At 48.7% G+C, this 21,474-nt stretch overlaps 2 protein-coding genes across 2 annotated transcripts; one reads left to right on the forward strand and one right to left on the reverse strand.

Moving 5' to 3' along the window:
- Positions 1 to 10: 10 nt before the first annotated feature.
- On the reverse strand, positions 11 to 12,596 carry ACAA1 (acetyl-CoA acyltransferase 1). The gene is made up of 12 exons (XM_012805836.2): positions 11,629 to 12,596; positions 11,345 to 11,438; positions 10,616 to 10,673; positions 8,433 to 8,512; positions 8,091 to 8,133; positions 5,703 to 5,801; positions 4,630 to 4,710; positions 2,763 to 2,953; positions 2,422 to 2,601; positions 2,089 to 2,144; positions 1,826 to 1,971; positions 11 to 410 (listed from the first exon to the last, which is right to left on the reverse strand). Exons 1-12 carry the CDS (start codon positions 11,797 to 11,799, stop codon positions 335 to 337), a joined length of 1,275 nt encoding a protein of 424 aa, XP_012661290.1. The 5' UTR covers positions 11,800 to 12,596; the 3' UTR covers positions 11 to 334.
- A 659-nt stretch (positions 12,597 to 13,255) lies between these two features.
- On the forward strand, positions 13,256 to 16,466 carry MYD88 (myeloid differentiation primary response 88). The gene is made up of 5 exons (XM_003781802.3): positions 13,256 to 13,771; positions 14,528 to 14,662; positions 15,275 to 15,455; positions 15,618 to 15,709; positions 15,976 to 16,466. Exons 1-5 carry the CDS (start codon positions 13,444 to 13,446, stop codon positions 16,128 to 16,130), a joined length of 891 nt encoding a protein of 296 aa, XP_003781850.1. The 5' UTR covers positions 13,256 to 13,443; the 3' UTR covers positions 16,131 to 16,466.
- The last annotated feature ends 5,008 nt before the right edge of the window (positions 16,467 to 21,474 follow it).

The following is a 21,474-nucleotide window of genomic DNA, read 5'->3' on the forward strand; positions in this document are numbered from 1 at the left end:
GCTGCTCAGATAGGTTAGCACACATTTACTACAGCCATCACAGTCCTCATCCATAAATCTCCCTTTCCCAGGAATTACATGATAGCCTTATAGCCTAGATAAACCAGGCTGACTTTGGCCCAGCTATAGGGGGCCTAAAAGGGGATGACCCAACACCCCACCCACTCCTATACTGTGTCATCAGCGTTCATATTTTCCAAATTAGTTTGCTTTCATTTCTCTGCTTCCACCACCAGCAGTGCTGAATTTTCCCATGTGGTTTCACTTCTGTAGTGTTGTGCCCCTGCTGCTAAAGCAGGGCTATATGCGTAGCGCCTCTCACCTGGGCCCCCACTCAGTTCCCTGGGTATTCAAAGACAGCAGCAGCTCCCATTCCAGTTCCAATACACATGGATACCACTCCATATGCCCTGTGGAAACAAAATCACGTTCGCTGGGCAAAAGCATGCTGGGCAGAGGCCCAGCCACCGAGCTACACTCAGACCAGGCTGAGTAAAAATGGACCACAGCCATCATGGACACAGAGGATACAAAACCATCAAACCAGATTTGGGGGCAATTAATACCCTGACTTTCTACCTAGGGTACACAGATAGGGTGGCAGATGCCTACTGCAGGCCAAGGTCTCTTTCAAGCTTGGCCCTCGAAAAGCTTAAATCATCCCCTACATCCTCAGCTTAGACTGTTTATGTGTGCATGTCCCCTTCCTAGGAGCTGACCATAATCCCAAAAGACACAATCTTGAACACCATAATCTTGAATGTTGAAATCCTGAAAGATCAAAATCCAAAAAATATATAGTTCTGGAAAAAAAACACCCAACTATCTTTTATTTATACTTTATATGTTGAGAAACATAAAAACACAACATTTCATAGGCCACTTTATGTGATAAAAGAGGCAAAAGTAACATACATATGTTTACAACCAAAAACACTCAGGTATACCAATGACAGCTGCACAGGTTTGTTATGAGCAGACCAACTAGATTCATAAATAGGTCAAAAATCAAATGCATAAATGCATATCACTATGATTGGTGATTATGTGCACCCAGTTTCATCTGAAATATTGTGTTGGACAAATTAAGTCTTTTGACCAAATATTCAGTTATCCAAGGAGCCAAGAAATCTTCAGAAATTTTATTTTTCACAAATGCAGATGTACAAAAAGAATATCTCTTCATTTTCTGAGGCAGCTTCAGAGTTTTTACATACTTGTATAATGCTTGCATACAAAGTCAGTGTTGTGGTAACATACGTTCATGGAGTCAAAGTTCTGCTTTCAAGGCAGAAGAAAAGTCTTTTCCAGCTCTCAGAGAGAGACTAATTCAGCTTCCCTATTTGATCTCTCCAGGCCCTCAGCCAATTGAATGGTGTCCACCAACGCTGAGAGCCAACCTCCCCACAGTGCACCCAGAGCCACATACTCATCTCCTCTGTAAACATCCTTACAGACACAACCAAAATTGTGCTTTATCAGGTTTATAGATATTCCTTAATGAGGACAAATTGACATACCTCAATTAAGTCCAAATGTTCACCCCTTTTCAATTTGGCACCCACAAGCCACCTCCTTAAACCATACTTAATTTCCAAATAAAGATAATAAGTAGTAGTTCCACCCAACATGATACAGCTATCCTGTGTACAACTGAACACACGCCAATCCCTTCCCTAGAACTTTTTTAGATTTTAACATTTGGGATTATGGCATTAAGGACTGTGTCTTTTGGGACTATGACCCAAACTCCATCTCTCCCTATCCTGTACCTCTCAGATGCCCCAGTTCCCCACCCAACACCCCTATAGGGAGCCAGCCTTACTTCTTCCCACGGCGCTTCAGCTCGTTGAGCAGTGTGATGACCTGCCGGGCCCCAGTGCAGCCCAGTGGATGGCCCAAAGCCACTGCACCTCCTAGAGGGTTCACCTTCTCAGGAGGGAGTCCTAGTTTCTCCACACAGTAGACAGCCTAAGAAGAGGCAGAGTATTAGCAATAATCCTGTAGCCTCCTCCCCTGCACCACATGATTGTTCCTTCCACCTAGGCTGCCCAGGGCCAAGGCAATATTGCAAAAACAAGGGCTCACCTGGCTAGCAAAGGCCTCATTGATCTCAAAGATGTCCACATCATTCACTGTCAGTCCTGAAAGCAAGGTAAAGATCTGAGCTGACACAGTGGCCCCTTTAGCAGGGCTCTCAGTCTTCCTGGGGACCTACAAGCTGCCTGTGTATCTGTTTCTTCCAGAAGGGTGAGCCACTCCTAGCTTTGGGGTATGGGGTGCCACCCTAACCACCCTCACTCCACAGCACCCTCAGGGCTACCTCCACCACCTATTCTCACTACATCCCAGCAACAACATGTAAAGCAGGAACAAGATCCAAGTGGAACCCAGATCTAGGGTGTGAAGGAGCCATCTTACCTGCTTTTTGCAAAGCTACAGGGATGGCATAGGCAGGTCCAATGCCCATGATGTCAGGAGGGACCCCAACTACTGCAAAGGACCTCAGAATTCCAAGGATGGGAAGGCCCAATTCTTCAGCCTTGGACCTCCGGGCTAGCAAGATAGCAGCTGCCCCATCACTCACCTGGCTAGAGTTTCCTAGGGGCAAATTGTTAGAGTAAGGAGGCATCGGGGCAAGCTCAAGGAGATCCAGCCCTCCCATATCCACTTTGTAGAGAGGTCTGATTTGCTCTACTCCCAGAGCAGAGAACCCAGCATGCCTGTGGCACTTTTCCTGACACCCCCCACCCCAGTCTCACCAGCTGTGGTAGAGCCATCCTTCTTGAAGGCAGGCTTCAGTTTGGCCAGGCCCTCCAGGGTAGTGCTGGGGCGGATACCCTCATCCTGGGTCACAGTGATGCTCCTCTCGGTACCCTTGTCATCATGGATTGTGGTGGTCACAGGCACAATCTCAGCTTGGAAACAGCCCTTGCTCTGGGCTCTTGCTGCCCTGCCAGCACCATGGACAGCCAGACTCAGGCTCCCTTCTTCCCTGCCCTTACACAATGCCCATTTAGGCAGATACAAGCTCAAGACTGATAAATCTGGGGACAATTTAGCTTTGGAGGAACTCTGAGGGATTGATGGGGGTTCCTTACCACCCCTACCAGCCCCTAGAAGTTAGCTGGAGGCACATCCAAGGCCTTAACAGGGCCTTCTCTGGCATCAGCGCTGTATCTCCAGATCATGGCTAATCCCAAACTCAAGAGTGAGTAAGAAGTTTGGAGGTGGTGTACCCCCCTTACAGCTCTTTGGTTCAAAAGAGAATAAGCCTCTGTGGCTCTCTCTGCTAAACTGAGGATGGAGCCCCATGAAATTTGTCCTAGGTTCTATCAAATTTTCTGTTCAAACCTAAAGCTTGATTTCATCTATTCCCCAGTTTCCACATACTTAAAGTGACATATACTAAACTACTTGATGCACTTTTTTTTTTTGAGACAGTGTCTCACTTTGTTGCCTTTGGTAGAATGCCGTGATATCATAGTTCACAGAAATCTCAAACTTTGGGGCTTAAATGATTTTCTTGCCTCAGCCTCCCAAGTAAGTGAGACTACAGGCACCCACCACAATGTCTGGCTATTTTTTTTTTAGAGACAAGGTCTCCCTCTGGCTCAGGCAATCCATCTGCCTCAGCCTCCCAGAGTACTACGATTACAGACATGAGCTACCATGCTCAGCCTATCCATGCATTTTTGTATTTGAACAATTTTAAGGTCCATGGCATTTTTAGGACAATCATGTAGAAAATATAAGTGGGAATCCAATGTTTCTAATGAATTTCCAAATGTTTACCTAACCTCAAGTGGCTAAAAATCACTGCCTTAGAGAAGCCTACCTGGCCCAGACACTTCTCCCTTCCTTTGCTGTTATCACTCTGTGCAGCTGGGGCTCCATAACCTAGCATGCCCCTGCCAGAGGCCTGAGCTCCTGGAGTTCTTATGATGTTATCCCCAGCTCTGGCCTCAACCTGCTACCACAGACCCAGGCATGGACCAGAACCAGGCTAGCATTGCTGGCCCCATACTGTAGCCTACCCAGAGGAGCCTTTGGCTACCATATCCAATCACCAAACCATAGCTAGGTAGAAAAGGGAGACCTGGCCCTCATTCTGTCCCCATGACAAGATGAGGAAACTGAGGCCAAACTAGGGAGAAGACACTCAGAGCATATAGACAGTTCAGAACCTGGAAGTGCTACAGACCTACAGTGGCTCTGGTCACTGCCCAGCTGCATCCTCTGGACTTCAGTACAGCTCTATCTAAAATTACTTAGGATACCCTCAAAAGTTTACTCTCTAGGCTGGGCGTGGTAGCTGACACCTGTGATCCTAGCACTCTGGGAGGCCAAGTCAGGTAGATCATCTGTGCTCAGGAGTTCAAGATCAGCTTGAACAAGAATGACACCTGTCTCCTAAAAACAGAAAAACTTGGGGGGGGGGGTGTTGTGGCTAGTTCCAGCTACTTAGGAGGTTGAGGTAAGGGGATCATTTGAACCCAAAGTTTGAGGTTGCTATGGGCTATGATGCCATAGCACTCTACCCAAAGCACAGAGTGAGACTGTCTCAAAAAAACAAAACCAAACTTCAATCTCTACCACTTTGAACATCCCACCCCAACCAGCACTCACTTCTGCTGGGAAGCCAGCGCAAAGGTATCCTGCTTCTCCCGTGAAATGCCAAACCGCTCAGCCACATTCTCTGAGGTTATCCTAGAACACAAACAGCAAATAGTGTGAGCACTTATCTGGGGGCTGGACCAGGCTGTAGAGCTATGCTTGAAACTCTGGATTCCTAGGGTCAGTACGTGCCATAGGGACAGCAGTGGGCCCAGGGTGGACGTAGAGGCACAGACAGGGAGTCCATAATAATGATCAGATCCAAGAAGACCCTCTCCAAGAGAGCAAGCAGGCTGTATTAGGGGAGGATGTGGTTGTAGAAAAGAGTCTGTTCCCTAGGTAAGCTGCCCTGCCTCTGCCCAGAGAAGGAACACTAAATAACAACTCTTCTGTGCCTCACACTGCTTTATGTGGGGTGAGGAAGACTCCCAAGTACCCTCTGGAAAGGCCAAACCTAGGCTTTCTGGTCACCTTGGCTAGGGTCTATCCTTATCCTAGGAGCCCAGAGCCACAGGATGGGCTTCCAGCCCAGGATTCTGGCTTTACAGGCTTCCCTCAGAGATTCAGTATGTGGAAGAAGCCAAAGTACTGCCTCCCTCCAAGCCTCAATCTCCTCACATGTCACATATCCACTGAAGCCAGGCCTCCCTGCCCATGGACCCTGGAAGCTTAGGGACACTGGCTATAGAGCTAACTAAGGTGCTTCGGACAAATGCAACTTATTTTTCATGTTGCACCTGACAAGGCCCAAGTTCCCCCACCTACATACTCAATAATCAAAAGCTTTCCACTTCCTCCTCAACTTTCTAAGCCTCCAAGGATTTAGAGTTGCCATCATCCTTCTTGTGACTGAGCACCTGAGGGTGCGGGTACCAAGGTGGGCTCTGTTTGGAAACTCAGGAGCAGAGAAGACCTGGAGGCCTCAGGAAAGGGAAGTCAAGGGCAGCATCAAATCCCAACCCCGGAGTCCCTATAGACTAGACTATGCCCAAAGGAAGGAGACTAATGCTTGGTACTTCCTACCATAGAGATGATAAAGTTCCTCAGCCCCTGCTCCTCCCATGAGGAACTAGGGGGCCACTCACCCCATAGGAATCAGGCAATCTCTGGCCTTCTCATTCTCCACCAAGCGGGAAGTAATATTTCCAGGGTTTCCTCTGTCGGCCAGGGACATGGATTCCACCCTGAGGAGGAAGAGATGAGCTGAACCTGAGTAGTACCCCCCCAGGGATGGCTAGACATTTGACAAGTGTTAGGAAATAGCCAGGGAGCCCTCAAGAAGCTCAGTGCACTGTCTGGGAGCCACAGACAAGGCACTTGCCCAGCAATGTGCTTGGCAGAGCTGGGGGCATAGGGATACCAAGCTCTTTCTCTGCTTCAACCCCCCCGCTCCAGGACAAGCACTGCACAACCTACACCCCTGGAGGCAGGGCTGTGCTTCCCTAAATAACTGCTAACTCAGCCAATAGCCAGTTCTGGAGGAAAGCCTTCTAATGTCGGTGGAGGAGGAAATGCATCTGACAAGCCCAGGGCCTGCCTTGGGGCCCACAAATTCAAAGGCAAGAAGAGATGAATATTTTGAAAGTAACCACAAAGCTCAGACCTGACCTATATAAACAAGAAAGTGCTAGAGCTCAGAGGAAGGTGAACTCCCCAGTTTAGTGTAGTCAAAACAGGCTTCCAAGAGCTGGGGAGCCACAAGGCCTTAAGGGATAGTAACAGATAACCTTGACTGAGTGCTTTTCATGTGCCCAACACTATTTTGAACTCTCTCCAGGTATTAGAGTGCTTCAAGCTGTGCCAGTCACCTGATTTATGTCCCGTATTACAGGCTGTTATTACTCCATCTAATCTCATCAACTTCCACAGAGCTAAGGGAGGTATTCCCTTTAGAGATGAGGACTCTGAGGTCCAGAGAGGCCGAGTAACTTGTTCACAGTCACCCAGCTGGGATCCAAATTTTGGTAGTCTGGTCCCACAGTCTACTCCTAACTAGGATGCCCTGGGTCATATGCCATGATCAAAACCTATGGGTATAGGCTGGGCACAGTGGCTCACATCTGTAATCCTAGTACTCTGAGAGCCCAAGGTAGAAGGATTGCCTGAGCCGAGGAGTTCAAGACTAGCCTGAGCAAGAACAAGACCCTATATGTACCAAAAACAGAAAAACTAGCCAGGCATTGTGGCAGGGACCTGTAGTCCCAGCTACTCAGGAGGCTGAGGGGAGAGAATCACTGGAGGAGCCCAGGAGTTTGAGGTTGCTGTGAATTATGATGCCATAGCACTGTACCCAGGGAAACAGAGTGACACTCTGTTCAAAAAACAAAACCTACGCAGAACAGACAGCTTATGATGTGGGTGTCAGTCCTGGCCTAGATCCTTAATAACCAAGTAGTACGGTCCTTAACCTATTTGGGAATCAGATACCTTCTAAGAAACTCATAAAGGGCCTAGTCCTTCTTTTTACCACTTCCCCCCAATAAGAAAAGGACATGAAGCAGGGCGATGGCTCTTGTCTGTAATCCTAGCACTTTGGGAGGCAGAGGTGGGTGAATCACCTGAGCTAGAGTGAGACCCTATCTCTAAAAATAAAAACAAAGAAAGGGACATGAGAGATATTAAAGGGCAGTAACCATTGCCCAGTCAAAGTCTCTGCAGGGTGGTCTTTGGCCTTATTTGTGAATGTAGACACAGGTCAGTAAAACACAGTGCCAGTTAACGTAGCCCCAGGACAAGAGCTGGCAAACACTACCATGAGGCTCTGAGAGGCATTGGGAGCATTCCAGAACCTGGCGGCTGCTCCCATCCCCGAATCTGCCAAAGCTCTCACTCCTTCTGCCTTCCCAGCACCAGAAGTACTCCCTAAGCCTGGGCCTCAGTGCCCTTAACTTCCCTGGAAGCACTACCAAATACAACTTCTGCAACTCTGTTCATTGCAGCCAAAGATAGAGCCACAGTCTAGGTGGAGATGACAGTGACCAAACCACCAAGTATCTAACCATGTCCCCCAGAACCCAATAGGCAGCTGGAATTTTCCAGGGTGGGGGACAAGGAGACAGCCTAGTAAGATGAACAAACTAGTTATGCAGTAAGGAGCTGTCCCTTGCTTTAGGGAATCAAAACTGTAACTTCTCTTTCAGCAGCACCATGATTCAACAAGGGCTACAAAAGGAAACCCAAGTGCTATATTTTCTCCACATCTTGCCCACATTTTCCAGTCTGACAAATATCCAAGAAAAAAAGCTTTTAGAGGCCAATTGCTCTCTCCTTCTAGTGCTGAGAGGCGTAAGCATTTCTGAAGCTGTGGAGTTGGAAGCCACTCCCAAGCTGCATTTGTGAGAACCCATTCCCAGCCAGCTGCCTGAAGGGAACAGGGGGAATCCTGAAATCATGGCCTCCGAGAAGTCAGGAGATGGAAATTAGTTTTATTGTCGTAAGTTGGTTAATAAGCTCCGGCAGAAAAATATTCTTACCCACAGGCCATGCCAATGTCATAAGACCCATTTCTGATGCCACCTGCAACAAAAGCATTTCATAAACATCCTTTGCCAGAGTCCATCTGTTCTGGAAGCAGTAGAGCCCCAACTGGTCTTTATGTGAGATTCAGCCCCAGCCTTAGAGATGGAAGATCCAAGAGTATTCAGAAAAAAAGCTTGGGCAGTGGCAAGAGGTACTCCTTCATTCTTTTTGTGGTTAAGAGTCCTCTCAGAAATCTTGACTGCTTGCTTAGCAGACAGTGGCTTTGCTAACCCAATCCCACAGGGCCAGGACTAAAGCCAGACAAGTCTGTGGACACCCATCCAGTCTTAACTTACCAGCTATGCTGGCTACTGCCTGTAGCCCCGATGAACACTGTCTATTGACAGTGGACAAAGGCACAGTCTCTGGGATGTCACTGAAACAGAAGGTGAGACAGTGAAGTGAGCCCCTCTCCCCTGCCAAGCTCTTAAGGAAATCAGGCACGTACTTCCAACTACCCCCATCAGGCCATAAAAAGACCGGGTGAACAAATGTGGCAGCCCTCACCCCATGCCAGGCCAGATCCATGGAATGGAGAATGGACAGCTATTAGGGAGAGCCCATCTCTGCAGGCACTTGTCCCCAGGGTCCCACAAGAGCATGCCTCAACCAATGACTCTCCACAACCAAAGGCCAAGCCCAGCCTCAAGGCAAGAGAAGCCTGTTAGGGAAACAGGGATCCTTATTCTCTCCCTCTGAGGATTCAAAAATGAAAACTATACATTTCTGTTTCTCTCAAAGAACAAAGAGAGAGCACCAAAGCAAAAGAAATGTCTAAAGTCTGTGTAAAGTCTGAGGCTAGAGGCCATCCTCACCCTTCAGCTTTATCAGTAACCATATGGCTACCCTTTATGTTCCCCTATTCACACCTGAAAGCCTGCTCCCAGCCAAATGAAGAACTCTGACACGTTAGGCACCATGTGTCTAACATCCCTTCCCCTGCTGTGTTCCCTTGGGTTCTCACACAGGTCTGAGCCCTGGAAGCTAGCAGGCAGGTGTAACCTGCCTTGGCCAACAGTACAAAGCCCCAGGAAAATCTCTAGGCCCTCCCTAGACCTATAGACTCAGAACCTCAGGGACTAAAAGTACTCTGGTGATTCTGGTGTGTAACCAACATTGGGAACACTTGAGGCTCTGCAGAGAGATCCTCTTAGGTGGACAGACTTCTAGATCTGTACAGCCTATTTAATCCCTCCCAGGTCCCCTAACTCCCTATTATGTGAGTTTACCCAATCTACCAAGTAATCACTAAATACCTACTTATCATGGGTACCACTTTAGGGATGCTGAGATGCTTATAATGCTGTGCCCTAGAGGATGCCCATCCAATACTTAGCAGAAACTAAAATAACAGGCAAGACAGCACAAGGACCTCACAAGGAAGTACATGGCTAGGCACTGGAGAGGAAGGGCCTCTCATTTTAAGCTTGTGTGTTTGGTTAAATCATGTCAAAAATGGTAAGCCTGGGTGGTGCCTATGGCTCATTGAGTAGGGTGCCACCCCATATACCAAGGGTGGCAGGTTCAAACCCAGCCTGGGCCAAATTGCAACAAAAAAGGCATTGTGGTGGGCACCGGTAGTCCTAGCTACTTGGGAACCTGAGGCATGAGAATCACCTAAGCCCAAGAGCTGGATGTTGCTGTGAGCAAAAAAATGGTAGGATTGTATTTGGACAGGGTTCAGCTAAGGCAGAGAGAGGACATAGGAATAGTACTTTCAAGGGGACATAATGACTAGAGTAGGGAGGATAGTAGGCAAACCGAGCTGGCTGAAAGAGGATAAGTCAGGACCAGTAAGCAGCTGGAAGATGAGTCTGGAGCCAGATTGTGAGAACCTTGAATTACAGTCTAAAAAGGCCAAACTGCTCCCAGTTTCTAGAGGTTTTTGTTTTCCTCTTTCACTAGCTAATGTTCCTATTACTTTTTCTCTAAGCAGGTGGATGTACAAAGCTAAGCAGTTCTTAAATCTCCACCCGAAAATAACTTAAGCACTAATCCCCCATTTTTGGACAGAGGTCACACAAGGGCAAGTTTCTCAGAGCTCCTGAGCTTCCCCTTTCTCCAGGATTCTGTCCTATCCCCAAGTCTCTGCTGATGGGATATCACCAGAGTTGCTAGCTTGCTCAACTAGCAAAAAGGCTCAAAGTCACTCTTCAATGTGCCTACCCTACAAATAAGGACAGAGTCCACTCTTATATAAGGCAAACAATCAACTGGCTTTGGCTAAAATTCAAGCCCCAGAGAACTTTTGCTCTAGTCCCAAAGGCCCTAGGTGTCTTGGCTCAACATTGGGTAATACATCCTCCTTTCAAATGCAGGAGAAAGGTGAATCTACCAGAGGAAAGTGCCAAGGACTCTGGTTGCCTCAAGGTCTAACGTCCAACCTGACCCACCCCTGCCCACAGGCTAAGTTCCCTGGGGCCTAGGCCCACTCAAGGGTCAAAATGGCCAACCCAGAGCTAGAAGTAGATAAGTTTACCTCAGAAACTGGGCAATTCGGGCCATGACTGCCCCGGCCCCAGGCTGAAGCACATTTCCTGTGGACAACAAACCTTTATTCAGTGCCAGGTGGTGTTCTGGACGCTAGGATATAGCTGTGAATACCAGAGAGGAGACATTCCAGATCTTTCTTTAGGACATTGGCCCTTAGCCGGTCATTTGCAGCTTTAGAACTTCAGTGTTTGGAGCAGGTGAGCCAGTCATACAACAGCATGTCCTGGTCCTACACCGACTCTTGTCCCTGAGGATCCCAAGCTCACATGCCCATATACCCTGCTTCTCCAAATCAGCACAGATAGGCAAGCTGCTTGTTCTTAAAGATGACATGGAAGACTTTAAGGAAAGAAAAATGCAATGCAAGCTTGAAGTCTAACAGAACTAATCTTGTCGGTCAGGGAAATGAGTTTCTGAAATGCACACCTCACCCAGAGTCCTTCTCCTACTCTTACTGTCACTCCAGAAGGAACAGTGTGATTCCCCACCTAAGGGAGCCACCAACAGAAGAGATTCTCCCCATATTACATTGTTATATTTCAAGGGTACAGATATAGGGGTGGGAATTTAAGCTTGTTATATTTCAAGGGTACAGATATAGGGGTGGGAAATAAGGTGTGGGCCATCGACATTCCCTTAAACTTAGAGCAGGGAGGGCTCTGGAGAAATAGGAAACCGGAGAGAGCACAACTCAGGGCCTGGGTGGTGTGCTCACCTACACAGATGTCCCCCAGGTGCTCAGGCCTCAGCTTCACATCCTGGAGAACCGCCGTCATGACTGCTGAGAGTAGCTCGTCGGGGGTGGTGTCCTGAAACAGGGAAGAGCAGCCGCGGTGACTCTCCCCCATCCCGGACCCCTATGCTCACCCTCGGAGACAAAGAAACCACAACTCGGATATGGAGCTGCCTCCCGCGTCGAGAGGAACTAAGCAGATGAGCTGGATCCCAGCCCTCCCGGTTCGTCTTCTCACACCTAGAGCCCAGACCGATGGGCCTCACCTTGAAGCCACCACGGCCCGCTCTGCCGATGGCCGTGCGCCGACCGTGCACCACCACTACGTCCGCTGCCGAGGCCCGCGGGTCGCTGCTCAAGCATGGCGCAGCCTGAGGCGCCCAGCCGGAATCGGGCTGGCCCTTCAGGTGGCCCAGCACTACCTGCAGCCTCCGCATTACGATGCCGGGCCCGATAGAACAGCCACCTGCCTGGGAACTGACGATAGCTGCAAACAGACGGCCGCCCGCGCAGGCGCAGAACCACACCTCAGCCCCGGAGGCCTAAACCCCGCCCACAGTCCCGTGGACAAACACGAACCTCTTTCCAAAGGTCCCTTTCGCCTCTCACTGCAGCCAACCAGAAGGCGAGTCTGCCTTACGGCCCGCCCCTTCTCCACCGCCCACCTCCTGGTCGCAGACTAGGACCCTCCAAGGCAAAGACGTCGGTCACCACCTAGACCAGTTTTCCAGAAGAACCCAGCCTACTGTAGCTTAACGCGGCCAACCAGGAGGTGGGTTCTTCTGAACTACCCCCGGAAACGCAGGCGGAAGCCTTTCCAACTTTTTTGCCCTCAAACTAGAAGCGGAACCCCAAAGCCAGACCTGCCTACTGCCTGACGCGGAACAGCAGGCGCGAGGGCCAGGCGCTCCACTTACCGCTTCTAGATTGGGGTGGAAAAGGAGGCCGGGGCTCTATATTTCTACCCTGTTCCTAGTTGGCTCCGCTATTCCCAGTGTCCAAGCACCCAAGCCAGGGTACCTAAATACTTCTGAGGAGCGTACTTTAGCCAGAAAGTGTTTCGAGAAGACCAAACGAATAGGGGATTCTCGGCCAGTAGGGAGAACGGGTTTTTTACCGAGGTGCCCTAGTGTGACAAACATTCTAACTGGAGAGGGAACATCCCACGTTTCTTTTACCAGTTTTGTACCCAATTGGAATAATTTGATTTGTGTCCACCTCCCCCACTAACTGTAGGTCCCACCAAGCAGAGAGGTAACTTGTATCCGGGGAGCCTGCAATGTTCTTGACACTTAGTAGATGATCAGTAAATGCCTGTTGAATGAATGAATTAACCAGTGCTCCCCAGATCAACTGTGTCCCCTAAGGTAAAGAGCAAGGTCACGTGCCTTCTTGCCTTTCTAATGGCAGGGCTACGTGTTTACCTGAGAACCTCGAGAGTAGTACTGGGTTTCCCTCAGACACCTGTGATCCCCAGCCCTGAAAGGTAGGGTGGCGAGACCCCCTCCTTTCAAGGACAGGCCTACATCATGCCTCAGACTCCCCCCAGCCCACTCCCACCTCCGAGTACTCTGCAGGTCCCTCCCCATACTCTTACTGGCAAAATTGTGCAATTCTCAGAGACGCTGGAGGGCAGAGCTCATGCCTCCCCTTTTTTCCCTGCTGGTCACCTTCAAGGGCAGGACCGGATGAACCCTGTAGATTCCCAATGAAAGGGAAACGACTCCATCAGATCCCAAAGAGCAAGACCCGTTTCCTACAACCCCCCAAAGAAGGCGTCCCTCCACCCCTGCTGCCCGACTACCACCACCACCAGACCCTGAAGGGCAGTTCTGTGGACCTTCCCAAATCTCAAAAGGTAGGCTCTAGGTTTCCACATCCACCTGCCTTCCTAGACCACGAGGGTAGGGATGGACGCCCCCACCTCCGCACATCTGCTAGGAGCTCCAGATTGCAGGGCAGGGAGGCGCTTCTCGGAAAACGAAAACCGCCGGGGCGGGGCGGGGCGGGAACCGTAGAGGAAAAAGGAAGTGCCGGCTACAACTCGACCCATCAGCGCGGACGCTCCAGGGAGGCCCGCCATGGCTGCAGGAGTTACTGGTACGGAGTCCGCGACTCCTGCCTCCTTCATGGCCTCGCTACCTCTGACAGCGCTCAACATGCGAGTGCGGCGCCGCCTGTCGCTGTTCTTGAACGTGCGGACACTGGTGGCGGCCGACTGGACCACACTGGCGGAGGAGATGGACTTTGAATACTTGGAGATCCGGCAGCTGGAGACGTTTGCCGACCCCACCGGCAGACTGCTGGCCACCTGGCAGGGACGTCCCGGCGCCTCTGTAGGCCGGTTGCTCGAGCTGCTCGCTAAGGTGGGCCGCGAAGACGTGCTGGTCGAGCTGAGACCCAGCATTGGTGAGGACACCCTCTTCCTGGCCTCATACCCGGGGGGTTAGGAGGCTGACTTTAACTGGCCTCAGCATTCTGTCTTCCCTGGAGGGGCCCCCCGTTTCCTGTCTGGGGGTTCTGGAAAAGCCTTCGGAGGAAGAACTGTGCAGATCTAGTTCTCTCTGGATATTAAAGGACATGATAGGGATGGGAAGGAAGCAGCTTAGGCAAAGGCTTCGTGGTAGGGCCAGGAGTTAGAATCAGCTTCTCTGGGGACTGTTTCAAGTAGGGCAACAGGGCAGGTGAGGGACTGGAAGCTGACTATCTTGGAACTCTCAGGTCCTGGGAAAATGCACCCCCTTCTGCTGCTCACTGGCACTTAAAAAGTATACTCATACATGTGTAGGCAGTAAGTACAGCTGTCCGTAGTCAGGCACATGTTGCTGGGTTGGGGCCCTCACTGAACCATAAGGACTGGGTCTCCTGAGCCCTTCTTGCATGCCACACCCCTTGTTCACATCCACTTTGGATCCTAGAATCAGCAGACCTACCTTAGTTCCATTCTTAGGAGCCCTAGGGAGGGACTGAGAAGTATAAGCCTGACCTTGGTGGCTTCCTGGATAGCTAGTACATCACTGACTTTGGGACAGTCAGCCATTGAGAGCTCAACTTCTCAGAGCTGTTGAGCTGCTGATGGCTGGAGAAGCCCTGGCATACAACAAGGCCAGATGGGGGGGTGGAGCACTGTTCGGGAGCCTGCCACACCTTGTCTCTTTCCTGCAGAGGAAGACTGCCAAAAATATATTTTGAAGCAGCAACAGGAAGAGTCTGAGAAGCCCTTACAGGTGGCCGCTGTAGACAGCAGTGTCCCACGGACAGAGGAGATGTTGGGCATCACCACACTTGATGACCCTCTGGGTAAGGGTCCAATACTGTTCCCATGGACAGATGGAACAAGTAGGCAATAGGACATTGTGGTATTAAGAGCTTGGGTGTTGGGGCTCAGCACCTATAGCTCAGTGGCTAGGGCGCCAGCCACATACACCAAAGCTGTCAGGTTCGAACCCAGCCTGGACCTGCCAAACAACGATGATAATTACAACCAAAAAAAATAGCCGGCCATTGTGGTGGGTGCCTATAGTCACAGCTACTTGGGAGACTGAGGCAAGAGAATCACCTAAGCCCAAGAGTTCAAGGATGCTGTGAGCTGTGACGCCATGGCACTCTACCGAGGGCGACATAGTGAGACTCTGTCTAAAAAAAAAAAAAAAAAGCATGGATGTTGGAAACAGGTGGTTTGTGGGACTGTGGTCAAGTTACTTAATCTTTCGGACCCTCAGTTTCCTCACCCAAGAAACAGGGATAATAACTGTCTTACATCAATATTGCTATGAGACTCATGAAATGATCTGTCTACTTCATGGTTAATCTAGAGGTTGGCCCTTAGAAGTATTCATCTTTCCTCTCCTGGGAAGGGCACTTATTCCTTTCTGTGGAGCTCTGACCATCACCTTTGTGCTCTGCACTCAGGGCAAATGCCTGAGCGTTTTGATGCCTTCATCTGCTACTGCCCCAGCGACATCCAATTTGTGCAGGAGATGATCCAACAACTGGAACAGACAAATTATCGGCTGAAGCTGTGTGTGTCTGACCGTGATGTCCTGCCTGGCATCTGTGTCTGGTCCATTGCCAGTGAGCTCATTGAGAAGAGGTTGGCTAGAGGGCCAAAGGGTGGGTAGGTGGGTGGTTGCATGAAACCCAGGGGTCCAGGTGCTGTCTCCTTCTAGTTGAGCACTGCACACCTGAGGCTGTGCCCTGGGTATTTGCTGAACTAAATTGAAACAAGGCCTACAGCCTGCCCAATTTCCCCTAGGTGCCGCCGGATGGTGGTAGTTGTCTCTGATGATTACCTGCAGAGTAAGGAATGTGACTTCCAAACCAAATTTGCACTCAGCCTCTCTCCAGGTAAGCTCAGCCCTGCGTGGCCAGAGATGAGTAGGGAGGTGGGGCCTTAGGATGCCCCTCTATCCTCGGGGGCCATGGATGTAGCCCCAAGGAACTTCTACAGGTCTCTGTACAACTGAACGTGTGTGCTTCTGTGCTTCTTTGTGTGGGTAAACGTGTGCTGGGATGCTTAGTTAGGGGAGGGCTGCTATTAACCCTTGGGTTGGGCTCTGGACCTGCCCCACCATGGGTCAAAGGCCTAAAGTCAGCATGGTACCCCTTTCCAGGTGCCCATCAGAAGCGTCTAATCCCCATCAAGTACAAGGCAATGAAGAAAGAATTCCCCAGCATCTTGCGGTTCATCACAATCTGTGACTACACCAACCCCTGTACCAAGTCTTGGTTCTGGATTCGTCTTGCCAAGGCCTTGTCCTTGCCCTGAAGACTGCTCTGGGACTGTGCATGTGTGTGCATCTATCTGCCTGTCTATGTACTTCTGCCCCTACATCCTTCTTCATTTGAATCAGACCTCTACTTGCTTCTCAATCCCTGAAGATGTCTATTCCACAGACATGTCTGCAGCTAAGCTGCTGGACATCATCATATCCTATGTCCTGTATGGAATCAGTGACTGAGTGGCTGCTGGGTTATCAGCCAGAACAGTGAAGAACAGGACCAGCTGGAACTAAGAGGAGGACCAGTAGAGCTAGCTCTGAGCCATTCATACATCTTTGGCTTCAATTTCCCCACTTAAGAAATAGGATGGGGAGAATAGGCAGTAGCTGTGTTTGAATGACTAGAGGAAATGGTGAAGCATTGTTCTGGGTCTCCTGGGGAGACAAATCTTGGCTGAGGGTGAGCTGGCCACTGCTGGGATCACGACATTGCTGGGGCAACTGCTTCTACCTTGGTGCCTACTGATGCTTCAGTGCATCATTGCACACCTCGCATCCCACTGCCTTCTGCCCCACAGGGCAGTGGGGAAGCTGACTGGCCCAGCAAAAGGAGATCTCACCTTGAGCCTGATTCCCTAATGGGTCCCCCTCTTATCTGCATCTTTGACTCCTCCCAGCCTCCACCTTCAACAATGACATGTCCCGGAAGACACTGGCATATATAGCTAAGGCTGCTTTTTACTTCTGCCTGTCAAGGTGTCCCTGGTCACCTTCTCAGCTCACCTGGCATGAGATAGGATCCTGGCCTCTGGTAAACCATCAAATATGGGTTCTGGGGCTGGATCACCATAGCAATATGAGCAGGAACTTTCCTCCATGGCCACCCACAGAAAGCTTTCCCACCAACTTTCTGCACCTTGACTGCCTTACAAATTTTTTTTTTTTTTTTTTTTTTTGAGACAGAGCCTCAAGCTGTCCCCCTGGGTAGAGTGCCGTGGCATTACAGCTCACAGCAACCTCAACTCCTGGGCTCAAGCGAGTCTCCTGCCTCTGCCTCCCAAGTAGCTGGGACTACAGGCGCCCGCCACAACGCCTGGCCATTTTTTGATTGCAGCCATCATTGTTGTTTGGCGGGTCCGGGCTGGGGATTCGAACCCACCACCTTAGGTGTACGTGGCTGGTGCCTTAGCCTGTTGAGCTATAGGCGCCGAGCCTACAAATTTGTTTATAAATAGCTACCACACAAGAACCTCCTATCCAAAAGCTTGTGGGCTCATAGACATATACAAATTCAGACACACACACAGATGCATATACATACACATGCACTGTCACACACTCAGGCACCTGCACACACATTTTTCTGGGTACAGCTCCGAGGAATGGCTACATGGGTTGCTTTTGTATTCCTTTTCTCTTTTTTCCTATGCACTGAAACCAAACTCTAGAAAGGACCTAGTGTACCAGTATTTATAAACTGAATGAAGTACAAAGAGAGGAAGAGAACTGCTTGAACTCATACAACAGGAGAGTCACAGACACACCTGATCTCTTATTCCCAGGGCAATTTGTACATTACCTTTAAGCTTTCCTTCCGGGAGGAAATGTCCTGGTCTCAAATGTCCATGCCCAAGGGTAGACTCCAGGACTCCAAATCCAATATAAAATGGGTCCTTTCTCTGCTCCACCTCCAGTTAGGCTGGAACAAAGTGCCTTCTCTTAGGGTCTTGGGAATAGAGACCCATCTCTGCATGATCTTGACAGTTGCCATGGACCTGTCCCCCTTTGATGGTGGGCATTTTAGAGGCAGTGTCAAGAAAGCATCTTTTACACCTATTTGCCATTTCTCCTGTGTCCAAGGTTTATAATAAAGAATATTTTACTTTGGAAATGTATATGTGTATGTGGAAGGAGTTTGGAAGAAGCCTGGGGTAAGGCTTTCCTGGGTAAGAGAAGCTCCCTGGGTGGGTTCCAGTGGGTTTAACAGGGCTTCCTGAAAGCTGGGCCCTCATAGGTTAGTCCCAAGTGGGCTGCAGGCAGAACTAGGAATACTGACTTCAGTTCATGACACTCAGGAGACTGCTTGCTTGTAGCCACATTGGTTCTTCTCTGGGTTGTGCTCCTGGGTCCTGGCCCAGCCTAAGGATAGGAGTTGACCTTCTAGGCTCCAAGGAGAGTATGGAGCACCCACACTCCAGTTACCGATCTCCCGAGTACTAAGCTATGATTACTAATGGTCTTTGGGCATAGCTATGTTAATCCCAAGAGTATTGTTCTACTTTTTTTTTTTTTAAAAGATATATTCCTTTTTCACTGTTCATTCAAGAAAATTTGGAAAATGCTGTATAAAGAGAAAAAAATCACCCATAATACTAATTGCAGCCATAAACTCCTGTGACATTTATCTGAGTGTTCAGATACTACTGGTGCCTATAGCTTTCCTCTCAGTGGTCTATCTGGCTCCTGAACCACCTGGATGCCATAGGCTCCTCAGCCTTGCCTCATGACCCCAAGGACTCCTGGGAAGGCCCTTTGTAGTCAAAGCAACCTTAGGTAGGATGGTCCTCTTCAACACCCTCTGGGGAGTAGTGCCACCCACAGCTAGGAAGACAGTTCTGGGCCTACCTCTGGTCATGTAGGGATTCGAATAACACGGGTCCCATAATGGTAAAAGCCCCTGTTTCTTCAGGCCAGACTGTTGACCCAGTGTCTTCTAACCCCGCTCTTAGCCTCATAGCTCTCATACCCGCTTCCCTCCAGAGCCTGCCTTCCCATCATTTGGATTCCCAAGTGAGGGTAAAGCTTCTTTTCATTTTCAGTTTTAGTCCTCTAGGAACCTTTGATAGAGAAACTTTGATCTTTCAACAGGGAAAGTTTACTGCTGAAATGATCAAAGGCAAAAGCAGGACATTTTGGAAGACAGCAACAAAGTTATAATATAAAACTACAATTCTACATGATAGTGGACCTGGATTCTGCCACAGGGAGAGAAGAGAGGAATTTCCTCCAGGTCAGATAAGACTTGAGTCATAACCATCAAATTTACTAAGATAGTATGAATTTGTTGGATCCTGGTAGACCAAGTGGGTCATGTATCTGATAAGGGGCTAACATCCAGAATATGTTTTAAAAACAAAAAACTCCTACAACTCAGCAAAACAAAAAACCTGATTCAAAATAGACATTCCTTACCCAGAATAGTCAGATTCATAAAAACAGAAGGTAGAATGGGGAGAAAGGAATAGAAAATTGGTGTTCAGTTTCACAACATAAAAATAGTTATGGAAATTAGTTGTTCAACAATCTGAATATACTTAACACTAGTTAACTAGGTATACGTGTATACACCTAAAAATGGCTAAGATGATAAGTTTTTATGTTATGAATTTTGCCACAATTAAAAAAAGACATTTTGTGACAATAGGGGAAATTGAGTAAATTATCATTGGCTCAGTGCCTGTAGCTCAGTGAGTAGGGCACCCTCAGTGAGTAGGCACCGAACCCAAGCTGGCAGGTTCAAGCCTGGCCTGGACCTGCTAAACAATGACAACTGCAACCAAAAAATACCTAGGCATTATGGTGGGTGTCTCTCGCCCTAGCTAACATGTTTCCCCGAAAATAAGACCTACCCCAAAACTAAGCCCTAGCAGGATTTCTATGTGTTTGTTAAATATAAGCCCTACACTGATAATAAGACCTAGTGATGGGCGTGGCTATGCATTTCTGTGCGGAACAGTAAGGAAGACTGGAATACCTTTTATCTGCCACAGCTCCTTTCTCCGAGCGTGGGTGCGTGTGGTAACCGCAGTCGAAGGCATCTACTGCGCACTTGCGAACGGCTAGGGGAAAGGAGTTCACGCAGCACTAGCCAGCCCCACCAACAAGGTTGGCTCCCTCTGTCAGGTTCCAGAAGAAGATGACTTAACTGTATTTGAATAAATATAGATTGTTGTATTATACTTAATAAAAATAAGACATCCCATGAAAAAAAGCCCTAGTGTGTCTTCTTAAGAAAAAATAAATATAAGAAAGCATCTTATTTTCAGGGAAACATGGTACTTGGGAGCTGAGGCAAGAGAATCACTTAAGCCCAAGAGTTTGAGGTTGCTGTGAGCTGTGACGCCACGGCACTCTACCGAGGGTAACACAGTGAAACTCTGCCTCAAAAAAATAAAAAAAAAATTATCATCTATTTTGTTAAATATGGCAATAGTGTTGTGGTTATATAAAAAAACTTCCAAATCTGTTAGAGACCAATTCTGAAGTATATTGGTTTGAAAGACTGATGTCTGGGATTTGCTTTTAAATACTTAAAAAAATTAAGAGAGAAAAAATTTAAAGGACATATGAAGCATATGTGACCATATATTATCACTTGCTAATGGCAAGGCCCTTAGGCTAGTGAGCGTAGAAGAGGAGGAAGCTCGCTATCAATTCAGGAAAACAGTGTGCTCACTGACTGCTATTTGACAGATGATACACAAAGGCCTTTGTGGATGTCTGCTTCTGGGACCATATGGAGTAAACCTACTTCTTCCTATTTCCTCTGCTAAATACAGCTAAACTCCCTACCCAGGACATTATGTATAAAACAAAATTAGGAGACTCTGAAAGGTGGGAAGAAGAAGATAAAATGATTAAGGACCTCGGAACCCATGAAATGTTATAGCTCTGGTTCCCGGGGTTTTCTTTTTGCCACATGCATCTCAGACTGAGTACAGGAGAAAGCAGCAATCCAGAAACTAATGAGTACAGCAAAGGAAAAGAGACAGAGAGAGAGAGTGAGTGAGCACAAACTTGTTCTGTCTAGCCAAAGAACCAGGAAGGGGCAACCTTGAAAGAAAGCAAACTTTTAGACAACAACCACACTATTCCAGCTAACCCACAGAAAAAATTGCATACTATCTGCATTCTGCCATCCGAGGTCAGATAGGAACCCTAAGCTTCCACTCCAAACAGCTTGGGTGTATAGGAGTTCTAGTGGAGAGTCAGATTTTCAGCACTGCCCAGAAGTAATGTGTTCCTCCACCATATCAGTGGGGGCCATGTGGGGAGCAGTAGCAAGGCACCTTACCTCTCCCAGTTAGGGTGGTGTCAGCAGAGGGCAATCTGCACTCTCATCCTGGCCCAGCAGTAACTAGGTGTCCTCTCTACTGCTTCCCCTCATCCCTATGCTGGGATGTCAACAGAGGAACCTGAATTTCTACCTCCCCAGGACAGCACTAGTCTGGTGTCAGATAAGGCAGGCTAAAATAGAAGATTTAAATAAGATCTGGGGTCTCATAACATAGCATCCAAAATATCCAGGGTTGAAAATCCCTTGTCATACCAAGACTGGAAATATCTCACCTTGAGTGAGAAAGACAATCAACAGACCCCCAATATCAGGAA

Source organism: Otolemur garnettii, unplaced genomic scaffold (assembly GCF_000181295.1).
Source record: "Otolemur garnettii isolate 467f Iridium unplaced genomic scaffold, OtoGar3 scaffold00002, whole genome shotgun sequence".
Classification (NCBI taxonomy): Eukaryota; Metazoa; Chordata; class Mammalia; order Primates; family Galagidae; genus Otolemur; species Otolemur garnettii.